Below are 17,235 nucleotides of genomic sequence, written 5' to 3' on the forward strand. Positions count from 1 at the left end.
CTTTTTATGGAAAAAAATCTAAGGTTATTGACAAATTACATGGATAGAGGGAGGGGAGAAAATTTGGAATCATGAATACAATCATCTACTGTGAGATGAAAGGGGAAATGAACATTGTGCCAGGCAGCTAGCAATCTGTGCAACAGTATTTTTGAGGCTGTAATTGAATTGTACTACTAGACTTTCTTCCATTTTATGCCCTATCTTAAAAGTGAGGGAATTATGATTTAAAAAGAGAAAGGAAAGAACTAATATAAGTTATACATGACAGTATTTACTAATTTATTTCTTGACTCATGTTTGCTTACTAACGGGTATTAACCTTTGCATCTGTCTTATTACTTACTGTAGGCAGAGATTGGATATATGTGCCCCAAACCTGATTTTATTTATTCCAAGGCAGTTACACTACATTCTTTAGCTTCCATAACAGTTAGAGTGGCTATGTGACAAGTACTAGTCAATGGAATGTGAGCAGAAGCAATTTCCACTAAAATCCTGCATCTAGCTCTGTCTCTCTGTGTCCTCTGTCTCTGTATCTCTCCATATTTCTCCTATTCACTTGATGAACAGAAAATACTCTGAGAAAAGCAGAGCCATAGGATAAAATTCTAGCTTACAGCAAAATTCCTCCTACCACCTGCCCTAGCCCCACTAGCCTGCATTGGTATGTGAAGTGAGCAAAAATTAAACTTTTGTGCATGAATGCACTGAGATTTGGGAGTTGTTTGTTTCAATCACTAGACTGTGCTGCTTATATTAGTATTCTTCAGGTAGTATGCATTCATTTTCTCCCTTAGAGTTTTGTTTAAAATAAAAGTAATGGCCCATTGAGGATAATGTTTGCTGTGGGTTGGTCATATATAGCTTTTATTATGTTGAGATATGTCCCTTCTATTCCCACTTTCTGGAGGGTTTTTATCATAAATGGATGTTGTATTTTGTCAAAGGCTTTCTCTGCATCTATTGAGATAATCATATGATTTTTATCTTTCAGTTTGTTAATGTGGTGTATTACGTTGATTGATTTGCGAATATTGAAGAATACTTGCATTCCTGGGATAAAGCCCACTTGGTCATGATGTATGATCTTCTTAATGTGTTGTTGGATTCTGATTGCTAGAATTTTGTTAAGGATTTTTGCATCTATGTTCATCAGTGATATTGGCCTGTAGTTTTCTTTTTTTGTGGGATCTTTACCAGGTTTTGGGATTAGGGTGATGGTGGCCTCGTAGAATGAGTTTGGAAGTTTCCCTTCCTCAGGAATTTCCTGGAAGAGTTTGAGTAGAATAGGTGTTAGCTCTTCTCTAAATTTTTGGTAGAATTCAGCTGTGAAGCCATCTGGACCTGGGCTTTTTGTTTGCTGGAAGATTTCTGATTACTTCCTCTAGTTCTGTGCTTGTGATGGGTCTGTTCAGATTTTCTATTTCTTCCTGGTTCAGTTTTGGCAAGGTGTACTTGTCTAGGAATTTGCCCATTTCTTCCAAGTTATTCATTTTATTGCCATATAATTGCTGATAGTATTCTCTAATAATCCTTTGTATTTCTGTGTTGTCGGTTGTGATCTCTCCATTTTCATTTCTAATTTTATTGATTTGGTTCTTCTCCCTTTGTTTCTTGATGAGTCTGGCTAGTGGTTTGTCAATTTTATTTACCTTCTCAAAGAACCAGCTTTTGGCTTTGTTGATTTTTGCTATGGTCTCTTTTGTTTCTTTTTCATTTATCTCTGCCCTAATTTTTATGATTTCTTTCCTTCTACTAACTCTGGGGTTCTTAATTTCTTCCTTTTCTAGTTTCTTTAGATGTAGAGTTAGGTTATTTAGTTGACTTTTTTCTTGTTTCTTGAGGTGTGCCTGTATTGCTATGAACTTCCCCCTTAGCACTGCTTTTACGGTGTCCCAGAGGTTTTGGGTTGTTGTTTTTTCATTTTCATTCATTTCTATGCATATTTTGATTTCTCTTTTGACTTCTTCTATGATTTGTTCATTATTCAGCAGCGTATTGTTCAGCCTCCATATGTTGGCATTTTTAATAGTTTTTCTCCTGTAATTGAGATCTAATCTTACTGCATTGTGGTCAGAAAAGATGCTTGGAATGATTTCAATTTTTTTGAATTTACCAAGGCTAGATTTATGGCCCAGGATGTGATCTATCCTGGAAAACGTTATCCTCAACGGTGAAAAACTGAAAGCATTTCCCCTAAAGTCAGGAACAAGACAAGGGTGCCCACTCTCACCACTACTATTCAACATAGTTCTGGAAGTTTTGGCTACAGCAATCAGAGCAGAAAAAGACATAAAAGGAATACAAATTGGAAAAGAAGAAGTAAAACTTTCACTGTTCGCTGATGACATGATCCTCTACACAGAAAACCCTAAAGACTCTACCAGGAAACTACTAGAGCTAATCAATGAATACAGTAAAGTTGCAGGATATAAAATCAACACACAGAAATCCCTTGCATTCCTATACACTAATAATGAGAAAATAGAAAGAGAAATTAAGGAAACTATTCCATTCACTGTTGCAACGAAAAGAATTAAATACTTAGGAATATATCTACCTAAGGAAACAAAAGACTTGTACATAGAAAACTATAAAACACTAGTGAAAGTAATCAAAGAGTACACTAATAGATGGAGAAATATACCATGTTCGTGGATTGGAAGAATAAATATTGTGAAAATGAGTATACTACCCAAAGTAATTTATACATTCAATGCAATCCCTATCAAGCTACAACGAACACCATACACCAAAATAAACTCAAAATGGATTAGAGAGCTAAATGTAAGACCAGATTCTATAAAACTCCTAGAGGAGAATGTAGGCAAAACACTCTCCGACATAAATCACAGCAGGATCCTCCAAGACCCACCTCCCATAATATTGGAAATAAAAGCAAAAATAAACAAATGGGACCTAATTAAAATCAAAAGCTTCTGCACAGCAAAGGAAACTATAAGCAAGGTGAAAAGACAGCCTTCAGAATGGGAGAAAATAATAGCAAATGAAGCAACTGATAAAAGATTAATCTCTAAAATATACAAGCAGCTCCTGCAGCTCAATTCTAGAAAAATAAGTGACCCAATCAAAAAATGGGCCAAAGAACTAAACAGACATTTCTCCAAAGAAGACATAAAGATGGCTAACAAACACATGAAAAAATGCTCAACATCCCTCATAATCACAGAAATGAAAATCAAAACCACAATGAGATACCATTTCACACCAGTCAGAATGGCTGCTATCCAAAAGTCTACAAGCAATAAATGCTGGAGAGGGTGTGGAGAGAAGGGAACCCTCTGACACTGTTGGTGGGAATGCAAACTAGTACAGCCACTATGGACAACAGTGTGGAGATTCCTCAAAAAACTGGAAATAGAACTGCCATATGATCCAGCAATCGCACTCCTGGGCATACACACCGAGGAAACCAGAATTGAAAGAGACACATGTACTCCAATGTTCATTGCAGCACTGTTTATAATAGCGAGGACATGGAAGCAACCTAGATGTCCATCTGGCAGATGAATGGATAAGAAAGCTTTGGTACATATACACAATGGAGTATTTTTCAGCCATCAAAAAGAATGCATTTGAATCAGTTCTAATGAGGTGGATGAAATTGGAGCCTATTATACAGAGTGAAAGAAAAACATCAATACAGTATACTAATGCATATATATGGAATTTAGAAAGATGGTAACCTTAACCCTGTATACAAGACTGCAAAAGAGACATAGGTATATAGAACAGTCTTTGGGACTCTGTGGGAGAAGGTGAAGGTGGGATGATTGGGGAGAACAGCATTTTAGCATGTATATTATCATATGTGAAATGAATCACCAGTCCAGGTTCAACGCATGATGCCGGATGCTTGGGGCTGGTGCACAAGGATGACCTGGAGGGAGGATATGGGGAAGAGGGAGGTGGGAGGGGGGTTCAACAAAGGGAACACATGCACACCCGGGGCAGATTCATGTCAATGTATGGAAAACCAACCAATATATTAATGTAAGGTAATTTGCCTCCAATAAAATAAATTTAAAACAAACAAACAAACAAAAAAATGTAATAGCCCAAATCACCTGCCACTTTACACAATAAATTTTTCCTTTATATAAAAGGACACTTTTAAACTACAGGATTGCCATAAATATCAATGAAGATAAGGTTCCACTTTACAGTGGCCCTAGAAGGTTTGAGATCCACCAAGTACTCTTACTCTTACCACAATTAACACATTGCGTAGTGCAGACAAGAAATTCAGACACTGCAGCTCTAAAAGGTGAGGCGACATTTAGCACTCTCTCCAATGACCAGCAGTATCTTATGTGGAATCAACTAATAGTTTCTTCAAAAATACAGGTACTACTAAAAACAACTCTTGGACATTTATTTAATGATCAGGTCAAACATTCAATACAAATTTCTCAGTAATTTGCTAGCAAGCAAGCAAGAGATGTAAGGTTAGCTATAGGTTGACTTGAAGGCAGTGTTTGTAGTGGGTCCTGCTATTGCAATGTTGATTAGCATCTCAAGTGGGTAGAGGAAACAACTATTAATAGACAGCATGAAAGCACCACCCAATAATCCGATGGGTATAGAAAAACTGCACAGCATTGTTATTTGCCTTTTACTGAGCCATCTTTCTCTTTAGGCTGAGAAGCAGGGTTGTTTCTCATTTGCAAATAAGAACTCACTAGGGCAAAGGGGAAAATAGATGAATCATCCTAGGCAATTATAATGGCAAGTGATGAGTTTTTGCGTGTGTATATATATGTAGACTAAGAATTTGAAACCTGCCTGACACCAATCACACAGATTCTAAACACAAAGATTTCCAGTCATAACAAGAGCAGTTGAGCTAGATGTTGAAACGAAGGTTGATCTCAGCAGGCTGCTTTTCTGTGATAACTCATCAGGTCTAAATTGACATCCAGATTTTTTTATTTTCTTGATCTAGGAAAAAACATAAAGTATATGATTAAGCAGAAATGAATACAAGCTTTCAGAAGTATAGAAACTGGGAAGCAAACACTGAAGGAGCCCCAGTTAAATTTCATTTCCCCCATAGAATTCTCAAAGCATGGACTAGGCAAGTCTTTCTCAGGAAAAAAGTAAAATGAAGTAGTAGTTTTTCATTGTCTTGCCCCAGCACTGCAGGCACTTCTGCCTGGGCTCTCAACTGTTAACAAGGTTTTTATGTCAAAGAATGGGTCAGGGTACAAGCAATGTGCCCCCCCCCAAAAAAAATGGGTCAGGCTTTTCCCAGGACATTGTAAACTCAAAGTCTTATGATAATGTTTTCTTTCTAATGGATCTACAATTTTCACTTTTCATTTCCTACCTGCAATCATTTGTTCTCTGGAAGTACAGGAATCCCACGAAGACCAGGATAACCAACAAAAGAGAGAATTTCACGTAGAGAATGATCACGAAGTCTGATCCAGGAAATCCCAGGGTTCTGACACCTTTAAACATAGATAACACAGGCAGAGGTGAAGAGCCATTTCAAAAATTCTTCTAATGAACAAATCAGTCTATAGTTTAAAAGAGCCTTTTAAAATATTCTTAAAAGTTCACAGGTCATCATAATTAAAACACCTTCTACATTACAATTTGAATTCTGCTAATGTATCGTTCTTTCAGGACTGAATTTAGCAACAGTATCTTTTCTTTTGTACTTGGTATCTTTTTAATAAATATTTTATGAATGAATAAATACACAGTAAGCATCGTTAAAACTTCCCAATTTTATAAGAAAAAAGTAAATGCATTTTCTGATGAACTATGGACGGAGGTTCGTGACATTGTACAGGAGACAGGGACCAAGACCATCCCCATGGAAAGGAAATGCAAAAAAGCAAAATGGCTGTCTGAGGAGGCCTTACAAATAGCTGTGAAAAGAAGAGAAAAGGAAAGGAGAAAAGGAAAGATATAAGCATCTGAATGCAGAGTTCCAAAGAATAGCAAGGAGAGATAAGAAAACCTTCCTCAATGATCAATGCAAAGAAATAGAGGAAAACAACAGAATAGGAAAAACAAGAGATCTCTTCAAGAAAATTAGAGATTCCAAGGGAACATTTCATGCAAAGATGGGCTCGATAAAGGACAGAAATGGTATGGACCTAACAGAAGCAGAAGATATTAAGAAGAGGTGGCAAGAATACACAGAAGAACTGTACAAAAAAGATCTTCATGACCAAGATACTCACGATGGTGTGATCACTGACCTAGAGCCAGACATCTTGGGATGTGAAGTCAAGTGGGCCTTAGAGAGCATCACTACGAACAAAGCTAGTGGAGGTGATGGAATTCCAATTGAGCTATTTCAAATCCTGAAGGATGATGCTGTGAAAGTGTTGCACTCAATGTGCCAGCAAATTTGGAAAACTCAGCAGTGGCCACAGGACTGGAAAACGTCAGTCTTCATTCCAATCCCAAAGAAAGGGAATGCCAAAGAAATACTCAAACTACCGCACAATTGCACTCATCTCACATGCTAGTAAAGTCATGCTTAAAATTCTCCAAGCCAGGCTTCAGCAATATGTGAACTGTGAACTTCCAGATGTTCAATCAGATTTTAGAAAAGGCAGAGGCACCAGAGATCAAATTGCCAACATCCGCTGGATCATGGAGAAAGCAAGGGAGTTCCAGAAAAACATCTATTTCTGCTTCATTGACTATGCCAAAGCCTTTGACTGTGTGGATCACAATAAACTGTGGAACATTCTGAAAGAGATGGGAATTCCAGACCACCTGACCTGCCTCTTGAGAAACCTGTATGCAGGTCAGGAAGGAACAGTTAGAACTGGACATGGAACAACACACTGGTTCCAAATAGGAAAAGGAATACGTCTAGGCTGTATATTGTCACCCTGCTTATTTAACTTATATGTAGAGTACATCATGAGGAACGCTGGGCTGAAAGAAGCACAAGCTGGAATCAAGATTGCTGGGAGAAATATCAATAACCTCAGATATGCAGATGACACCACCCTTATGGCAGAAAGTGAAGAGGAACTAAAAAGCCTCTTGATGAAAGTGAAAGAGGAGAGTGAAAAGGTTGGCTTGAAGCTCAACATTCAGAAAACTAAGATCATGGCATCTGGTCCCATCACTTCATGGGAACTAGATGGGGAAACAGTGGAAACAGTGTCAGACTTTATTTTTTTGGGCTCCAAAATCACTGAGGATGCTGATTGAAGCCATGAAATTAGAAGACGCTTACTCCTTGGAAGGAAAGTTATGACCAACCTAGATAGCATATTAAAAAGCAGAGACATTACTTTGCCAACCAAGGTCTGTCTAGTCAAGGCTATGTATGGATGTGGTCATGTATGGATGTGAGAGTTGGACTGTGAAGAAAGCTGATCACCGAAGAATTGATGCTTTTGAATTGTGGTGCTGGAGAAGACTCTTGAGAGTCCCTGGACTGCAAGGAGATCCAACCAGTCCATTCTAAAGGAGATCAATCCTGGGTGTTCACTGGAAGGACTGATGCTAAACCTGAAACTCCAATACTTTGGCCACCTCATGCGACGAGTTGACTCACTGGAAAAGACTCTGATGCTGGGAAAGGTTGGGGGCAGGAGGAGAAGGGGACGACAGAGAATGAGATGGCTGGATGGCATCACCGACTCTGTGGACATGAGTTTGAGTGAACTCCGGGAGTTGGTGATGGACAGGGAGGCCTGGCGTGCTGTGATTCATGGGGGTCACAAAGAGTCGGACACGACTGAGCGACTGAACTGAACTGAACTGACTTTCTGACATCCAATGTAAATGTTAGTCTTTGGGCATTACTCTTAAATATTTTGAGTACTATTTGATAGTACTTTTCCCACAGTGAAGTCGTTTTGTCACTGAGTTGCTGTAACACCATTTGTAGGTTATTTTATGTCTTCCTGCTTTCATTTCATTTGTGAAATGCCCCCAAGAACTGTTGAAAAGATAAAATGGGAATAGTTGGGGCCATCATTCTGAAGTCTTTCGTCCTACAAAAATTGCAGCCAAAAGAGTGTGTGAGGTCTAAGTACTAGTCTAACTTTTCATTTAAAAGGTCATGTCATCCTGTTAAATAATCTGCTCAAGATCTGAATTAGCAAACTATCTCCTAGCAGGCTAGTGCTCAACATATTTAAGAATAGTGATCAAAGATTAACATTTACATCGGAAGTCAGAAAGCACATTTTACTTTCTTCTTATAGAATTAGGAAGTTTTAACAATGCTTACTGTGTATTTATTCATTCAGAAAATATTTATTAAAAACATACCATGTACAAAAACAAAGATGCTATTGCTAAATTCTGTCCTGAAAGAATGATACACTTGCAGAATTCACATTGTAATATAGAAGGTGTTTTGATTATCAGGCACTGTCATGGAAGAAGACACGTCACAACCCTCAAAAAGCTCACAATTCAGTTGGAGAGTCAGATCTAGACAATAAAAAGATAACCTATAAGAGAAAAAAGAAGTGCTAAGTGAGTATTATAGATAGTAAATCATCTAAGGAATAAAGAAGCTTAGTCAGCTCTAACAGGGATATCTTAGTGGAATCTGTACTGAGCCTTACTGATAAAAGAATTAAATAGGCTAAAAGCTGAAGAAAAAGACTTTTCAAGGGAAAGAAACAATATGAGCAAAGATTTGAAGATGAGTTAACTTCAGTCATACCTGGAGCATGGTGTGATAAATAGAGAAGTCAGTGATGATCTGAATTTAAGTCTGCAATTATTTGTAACTGCCACACACTCTGTTAAACTCTGGGGATGTAGAACTGAATAGTATGGTTCCCACTCTCAAGGGGAGCTAAAGAGCCTCTTGACGAGTGTGAAAGAGGAAAGTGAAAAAGTTGTCTAAAACTCAACATTCAAAAAACTAAGATCATGGCATCTGTTGCCATCATTTTATGGAAATAGATGGGGAAACAATGGAAAGTGACAGACTTTATTTTCTTAGGCTCCAAAATCACTGCAGAAAATGACTGCAACCATGAAATTAAAAGACGCTTGCTTCATGGAAGAAAAGCTATGACAAACATAGTGTATTAAAAAGCAGAGATATCATTTTGCTGACAGAAGTCCATATAATCAAAGCTGTGGCTTTTTCAGCTGTCTTGTATGAATGTGAAAGTTGGACCATAAAGAAGGCTGCATGTCAAAGAATTGATGTTTTCGAACTGCAGTGATGGAGGAGATTCTTGAAAGTCCCTTGGGCTGCTCCTAAAGCAAATCAACCCTGAATACTCATCGGAAGGACTGATGCTGAAGCTGAAGTTCCAATACTTTGGCCACCAGATGTGAAGAGCCAACTCATTGGAAAATACCTTGATGCTGGGAAAGATTTAAGGCAAAAAAGAGAAGCGGGCAGCAGACGTGAGATAGTTAAATAGCATCACTGACTTGGTGGACAAGAGTTGAGCAACCTGGGATATAATGAAGGACAAGGAAGCCTGTCATGCTGCAGTCCATGGGGTCATAGGAGTTGGACATGATTTAGCAACAACAACATTCTCAAGCAGCTTACACTGTATTGGGAATCAGAGAAATGGGCAGTTAATTAAAAGTCTATGGAAGTACTCAGAGCCCTGCATGAGGCATTATGTGAGCACAGAGAAGGTACAGTTAACCAAACTGTAGGGCGAAAGAAGTTATCGCAGAAGAATTATATCAAATTGTCTTAAAACTTCAATAGGAATTGATTGAACAGAATAGAAGAGAGTTGGGGAAAGAAGTACACTGTGAAGAAGTAGAAACTGCTTGTAAAGAGGAGAGGACTAAAAGAGGATAACACTTTTGAGGAGCCCAAAGAGGCCCACACGCTTAGGGTACAGGCTGGAGACTAGCAAGATATGAGGCAAGCAGAGCAGCAGGCTGAAGGGGTTTAACTTTCCAAGTGGCAAAGAGAAGGCCCTGGGCACATTTAAGTAGGGGAGTAGCCTGTTTTTCATCTTGGGAGTCACTGGCCACAGTGTAGGAGAATGGAGGAAGGTAAGTTAGGGCCAGAAGACCTGTTACAAGGGCAATGAAATGACCCTGGAAAGAGATGATCATGTGCTCAATTAGTGCAGTCAGAGGAAAGAAAAAGGTCTGGATTTAAGAAAGAATTTAAAGCAGAATCAGTGAAGGATAGGAACTGATTTTCATTATGAGAAAAAGAAAGAGTGCTATTGTAGGATGATGTCTTTAATTTTCTGGCTTGAGTCATTTATCAAGACATAAAATATAGGTGTGGAGCTTCAGAAAGGGTGTTAGTCCCTCAGTCCTGTCTGACTCTTTGTGACACCACGAACTGTACCAGGCTCCTCTGTCCATGGAGTTCTCCAGGCAAGAATATTGCAGTCAGTGGTGCCATTCTTATCTCCAGGGGATCTTCTCAAACCAGGGATTGAACCTGGGTGTCCCGCATTGCAGGCAGATTCTTTACCTTCTGAACTAGAGTAGAGGAATTATGGTTCAGAATATATGCACGTTGAGGTGCCCCTGATGCATTTGGGTGAAGCTGGTCAATTAGAAATTGATTTTGATCATGGGTAGCTAAGGAGAGGGACTTCCCTGGTGGCTCAACGGTAAAGAATCCACCTGCAATACAGGAGTCCTTGGTCAGGAAGATCCCCTGGAGAAGGAAATGACAACCCACTCAAGTATTCTTGCCTGGGAAATCCCATGGATAGAGGAGCCTGGCAGGCTACAGTCCATGGAGCTGCAAAAGAATCAGACAGAACTTAGTGACTAAAATGACAACAATGAGCCAAGGAGAGAAATCTGGGCTCAAAATATATATTTAAAAAAAAAATTTTTTTAAAAATATATATATTTAAGAGTCAAGAATAAGATGTAGCTGAAGTCATGGGTCCCGATGAGATCCCTCAAGGAAAAGATGTAAAAATGAAAACAGAAGAGAGTCAGTGGTGGAACGCATTTAAATACCTTCTTTCTTGGAATGATTAGTTGAAAATGTATCTATTAAAGAAGACTAATAAGTTGACTATAAGTTAATAAGAGCACAAAGGGAATATGGAAGGAAAACAGATGAAAAGGGAGGAGAGACCACATCAAATATCATAAAGAAGCTAATTAATAACAAGGAATAAAAATTTTATATTTTATTTGGCATCTAAGAGAACTTTAGTACCTTCTGTTAGAACATTTTACGTGCAAAGAGATGCATGTGATTTAAGGAGCAGATGTGAGGTGGCATAGAAAAGACAGTGAATATAAAATCCTCCTTTTCTTAGATTTTTTAAGATTGAAATGTAGTTGATTTACAATGTCATTTTAGTTTCAGGTATACAGCAAAGTGATTCAGATTTATGTATATACTTCTTGAGACTCTTTTCCAGTATACGTTATTACAAGATACTGAATATAGTTCCCTATTATATACAGTAGTTACTTCTTGTTTACCTATTTTATATATAAATAGTAGTCTGTATCTCTTAATCGCAAACTCGTAACTTATCCCTCCCCCATGCTTTCCCATTTGGGAACCATAAATTAACTTAATTACCAGACCACCTGACCTGCCTCTTGAGAAACCTGTAAACAGGTTAGGAAGCAACGGTTAGAACTGGACATGGAACAACAGGCTGGTTCCAAATAGGAAAAGGAGCACATCAAAGCTGTGTATTGTCACCCTGCTTATTTAACTTATATGCAGAGTACATCATGACAAATGGTGGGCTGGAGGAAGCACAAACTGGAATCAAGATTGCCGGGAGAAATATCAATAACCTCAGATATGCAGATGACACCACCCTTATGGCAGAAAGTGAAGAAGAACTAAAGAGCTTCTTGATGAAAGTGAAAGAGGAGAATGAAAAAGTTGGCTTAATGCTCAACTTTCAGAAAACTAAGATCATGGCATCCGGTCCCATCACTTCATGGAAAATAGATGGGGAAACAGTGGAAACATTGGCCGACTTTGTTTTTTGGGGCTCCAAAATCACTGCAAATGGTGATTGCAGCCATGAAATTAAAAAGCGCTTACACCTTGGAAGGAAAGTTATGACCAACCTAGACAGCATGTTCGGAGAAGGCAATGGCAAGCCACTCCAGTACTCTTGCCTAGAAAATCCCATGGATGGAGGAGCCTGGTAGGCTGCAGTCTGTGGGATCGCTAAGGGTCGGACACGACTGAGCGACTTCACTTTCACTTTTCACTTTCACACATTGGAGAAGGAAATGGCAACCCACTCCAGTGTTCTTGCCTGGAGAATCCCAGGGACGGGGGAGCCTGGTGGGCTTCCGTCTAAGGGGTCACACAGAGTCGAACACGACTGAAGTGACTCAGCAGCAGCAGACAGCATGTTAAAAAGCAGAGACATTACCTTGCCAACAAAGGTCCATCTAGTCAAGGCTATGGTTTTTCCAGTAGTCATGTATGGATGTGAGAGTTGGACTATAAAGAAAGCTGAGCACAGAAGAATTGGTGCTTTTGAACTGTGGTGTTGGAGAAGACTCTTGAGAGTCCCTTGGACTGCAAGGAGATCCAACCAGTCCATTCTAAAGGAGATCAGTCCTGGTTGTTCATTGGAAGGACTGATGTTGAAGCTGAAACTCCAATACTTTGGCCACTTGATGCAAAGAGCAGACTCATTGGAAAAGACCCTGATGCTGGGAAGGATTGAAGGCAGGAGGAGAAGGGGACAACAAAGGATGAGATGATTGGATGGCATCCCCGACTTAATGGACATGAGTTTGGGTGAACTTGGGGAGTTGGTGATGGACAGGGAGGCCTGGCATGCTGCGGTTCATGGGGTTGCAAAGAGTCAGATACGACTGAGTGACTGAACTGACTGAACCATAAATTTGTTTTCTATGTTATGAGTCTATTCCTATTTTGTAAATAAGTTCATTTATATCATTTTTTAAAGATTCTAAACATAAGTGATGCCATCTGATATTTGTCTTTCTCTGTTCAACTTACTTCACTTATTATGACAATCTCTTAAGTCCATCCACGTTGCTGCAGATAGCATTATTTCATTCTTTTTTGTGGTTGAATGATAATCCATTGTATATATGTAGTTAAATTGCTTCCATGTCTTGGCTATTGTAAATAGTGCTATGAATATTGGAGTACATTTATCTTTTCAAAGATAGAGTTTCCATTGTTTCCAGATTAATGCTTAGGAGTGGGACTGTGATTTTTAACGAACCTCCACACTGTTCTTAGTGGCTGTACCAATTTACATTTCCGCCAGCAATGTAGGAGGCTTCCCTTCTCTCCATACCCTGTCCAGTGTTTATTATTTTCAGACTTTTTGATAATGGCCATTCTGACTGGTGTGAGGTAATACTATACCTCATTGTAGTTTTAATTTGCATTTCTCTAATAATTAGCAATGTTGAGTGTCTTTTCATGTGCCTATGGTCATCTGTATGTCTCCTTTGGAGAAATGTCTATTGAGGTCTTCTGCTCACTTTTCAATCGGGTTGTTTGTTCTTTTGATATTGAGCTGTATGAGCTGTTTGTATATTTCAGAAATCAATACCTTGTTAGAATGCTCTTTTTCAAATATTGGATATGAGTAAAAGGCAAGAGCTAACAACTTGAGGAATTCATAGCATCTTGCTTTAAGTATGAAAGGAAAACAGGCATGTTTATATAATCAGTCTTAGGGAAAGGATTTGTGAAACAGAAAAGACTGAACAAAGGAGAGCAAGGACAATTAATGAAGCCAAGCTTCTGAGGACAAGGAAGAGGAAAATAGAGTACAGGTAGAATGTTTGGTCTACAGAAGAGAAGGTCAGGTGGGCCTCGAAATAAGTGATTCAGTCTAGAATCAATAAGTATGAAATAAGAGCCTAGAGTTGCTGGTGCTGTTCAGTGGCTAAGTTGTGTCGAACTCTTTGCAACCGCGTGAACTGCTGCACTCCAGCACTCTGTCCATCACTAGGAGATGGATCCTGGAAAATAAAGATTAGAAGTGCATGTACTCATTTAAATATTATCTATATATTTTATTGTACTACTAGAATGAGTAGAAGCTCTAAAACATTAATGGAACAATTAATTAAAAGCTGTATTAATACCTGAGCTAGTAGGAATTAGTCCAACAGATCAACTCATGGAGCAGTATTGTTCATTAGAACCTGTAATCTCTGTCCCCACGCAAAGTTAATTGCTGGGGTTGGAGGGAAATATATAAATATGTAGATGTATTTGTTGTTGTTGTTTGGTCACCAAATCATATCCAACTCTTTTGCGACCCCATGACTGTAGCCTGCAAGGCTCCTCTGTCCATGGAATTCTCCAGTCAAGAATACTGGAGTGGGTTGCCATGCCCTCCTGCAGGGGATCTTCCCAACCCAGGGATTGAACCTAGGTCTCCCACATTGCAAGCAGATTCTTTACTGTCTGAGCTACCAGGAAAGCCCATATTTATCTATATGTGGACATATATATATGCATATATATATGTGTGTGTGTGTATAAATATACTTGTGAAAGGATATGCACCAAAATGTTAACCATGGTTATTTTGGGCTGGGATTGTGTTTGTTTGTTTGTTTCTTGTCTATATGTCCCGATTTTTCTACACTGAATAATGGACTATTTGTATATTAAAATCCAGAAAGGTAAATGCAGGCTGTTTTCTTACCTGTATTCAATTTGTTCTACAATGAGAAAAGCATATATTTGTGTCATTTCAAAAACCTAATTTAAAATAAATAATATATATAAAAAAAGAAGTGAATGTACTGATACATGCTACAACATGGGCGATTCTTTTGTTGTTGCTGTTGCTGCATGGAGGCTTTCTCTAGTTGCTGCAAGTGGGGGGTCCTCTCTAGTTGTGGTGCACAGGCTTCTCATTGAATTGGTTTCTCTTCTTGCGAGGCAGAGGCTCTAGGGTGTGAAGGCTTCAGTAGTTACAATGCATGGGCTCAGTCGTAGTATACAGGCTTAGTTGCCCTGAGGCATGTGGGATCTTAGTTCCTGGACCAGGGGTCCAACCGGTGTCCCCTGCATTAAGCAGGTGGATTCTTAACCACTTTACCACCAGGGAAATCCCAACATGGGTAATACTTGAAAAAATATGCTAAGTAAAAGAAACCAGTCACAAAGGCCACATATTATATAGTTCCATTTATATGAAATGTCCAAAATAGGAAAATCTATTGTGACAGAAAGTAGATTAAAACTAGAGGAATGTTGGAATTAAGGAGTGATAACTAAAGGGTAAAGAGTTCATTTTGAAGTGATGAATATGTTCTAAAATTGATTGTACTGATGGTTATACAACTATGTTCAAAGACCATTGAATAATGCAGTTTAAATGGGTGAATTGTATGTTCTATAAAGCTGTTGTAGAAATACAAATCAATATGAAAGATGTTATGATGAATAATTAATAGATATTATTTTTAATAATGTTATTATAATGAGTATAATAGCTAATGTATAGATAAAATTAACATAATAGCTAACATTTTTTTCATATAGTAAGTACAGCAGCTAATACTGACTTTGTGCTATGCACCATATTAAATACATATACTATTTTATTTGATTGACATAATAACTCTGTGAGGTGGGTACTTTCATATTTAACAGATGAAGAAATCATGAGACATTAACTAGATCTGTTTTGATAATCATTTCACAAATAAACAAGCCTCAAATATTATGTTGTACATCTGAAATCAATGTAATGTATATATCAGTATATCAATTAAAAGCAAAATCATGAGACAGAGAAATTACTGTTCAAAGTTACACATTTGGCAAATGAGAGCCATGTGTTACCAAAGACATTGCTCCTAATCAACAGATTATGTTCCCTGGAACAATAAGAATGCATGGATTTTGTTTTTTCATCTTTGTATCACCAGCTTTAAATACATAATAACATTGAAAAAATGTTTGGTCAATGAATTCAATTGGTTTCAGACAGCAGGGGAAAAAGAAAGCTCTCTTACTCAGAGTAGCAATAAAGGAGTGAGTACTATAAAAAATAGAAATATCAGGAAAGAAGGTATTATTGTTCTTGACTGTCTACTGAGTAAGTATTGTTAAATGATATATAAGTATTGATATTTTGAACCAATAAACGGTATGGATCTAGCAGAAACAGAAGAGATTAAGAAGAGGTGCCAAGAACACACAGAAGAGCTATACAAAAAGATCTTCATGACTCAGGTAACCACGATGGTATGCTCACTCACCTAGAGTCAGACATCCTGGAATGTGAAGTCAAGTGGGTCTTAGGAAGCATCACTATGAAGAAAGGTAGTGAAGGTGATGGAATTCCAGTTGAGCTATTTCAAACCCTAAAAGATGATGCTATTAAAGTGCTGCACTCAATATTCCAGCAAATTTGGAGACCTCAGTAGTGGCCACAGGACTGGAAAATTTCAGTTTTCATTCCAATCCCAAAGAAAGGCAATGCCACAGAATATTCAAACTACCATAGAGTTATACTCATTTCACATGCTAGCAAGGTAATGCTTAAAATCCTTCAAGATAGGCTTCAACAATAGGTAAGCTGAGAATTTCCAGATCTACTAGCTAAATTTAGAAAAGGTGACTGAACCAGAGATTAAATTGCCAGTATCAGTTGGATCATAGAAAAAGCAAGAGAATTTCAAAAAAACATCTACTTCTGCTTCATTGACTACACTAAAGCCTTTGACTGTGTGGATCACAACAAACTGAAAAATTCTTAAAGAGATGGGAATATCAGACCACCTTACATGTCTCCTGAGAAACTTGTAGCAGGTCAAAAAGCAACAGTTAGAATCAGATATGAAACAATGAAATGGTTCAAAATTGCGAAAGGAATACGTCAAAGCTGTATTTTGTCACCCTGCTTATTTAACTTCTATGCACAGTACATCATGACAAATGCTGGGCTGGATGAAGCTCAAGTTGGAAGCAAGATTGCTGGGAGAAATTGCAATAACCTCAGATATGCAGATGACAACACCCTAATGGCAGAAAGCAAAGAGGAACTAAAGAGCCTCTTGATGAAGGTGAAAGAGGCTAGTGAAAAAGCTGGCTTAAAACTCAACATTCAAAAAATGAAGATCATGGCATCCAGTCCCATCACTTCATGGCAAATAGATGGGGAAAAATGGAAACAGTGACAAAGTTTGTTTTCTTGGGTTCCAAAATCACCGCAGATGGTGACTGCAGCCATGAAATTAAAAGACACTTGCTCCTTGGAAGAAAAGTTATGATGAACCTAGACAGCGTATGAAAAGCTGAGGCATCAC

General features: G+C 38.3%; 1 protein-coding gene across 1 annotated transcript in view; it reads right to left on the reverse strand.

Moving 5' to 3' along the window:
- Positions 1-3,475: 3,475 nt before the first annotated feature.
- LOC129551482 (cell surface glycoprotein CD200 receptor 1-like) overlaps positions 3,476-17,235 on the reverse strand; it is a 38,433-nt gene continuing 24,673 nt past the window's right edge. Inside the window, exons 6-7 of the mRNA XM_055419466.2 lie at positions 5,354-5,477; positions 3,476-4,965 (exon numbers count right to left, since the gene is read on the reverse strand). Of these exons, the coding sequence (XP_055275441.2) occupies positions 4,953-4,965; positions 5,354-5,477 (137 nt within the window). The 3' untranslated portion in view covers positions 3,476-4,952. The remainder of the gene's footprint in view (positions 4,966-5,353; positions 5,478-17,235) is intronic.

The sequence above is a fragment of the Moschus berezovskii genome, chromosome 1 (assembly GCF_049115385.1).
Source record: "Moschus berezovskii isolate FMDL1 chromosome 1, NW_MosBer_1.0, whole genome shotgun sequence".
NCBI classification, from domain to species: domain Eukaryota; kingdom Metazoa; phylum Chordata; class Mammalia; order Artiodactyla; family Moschidae; genus Moschus; species Moschus berezovskii.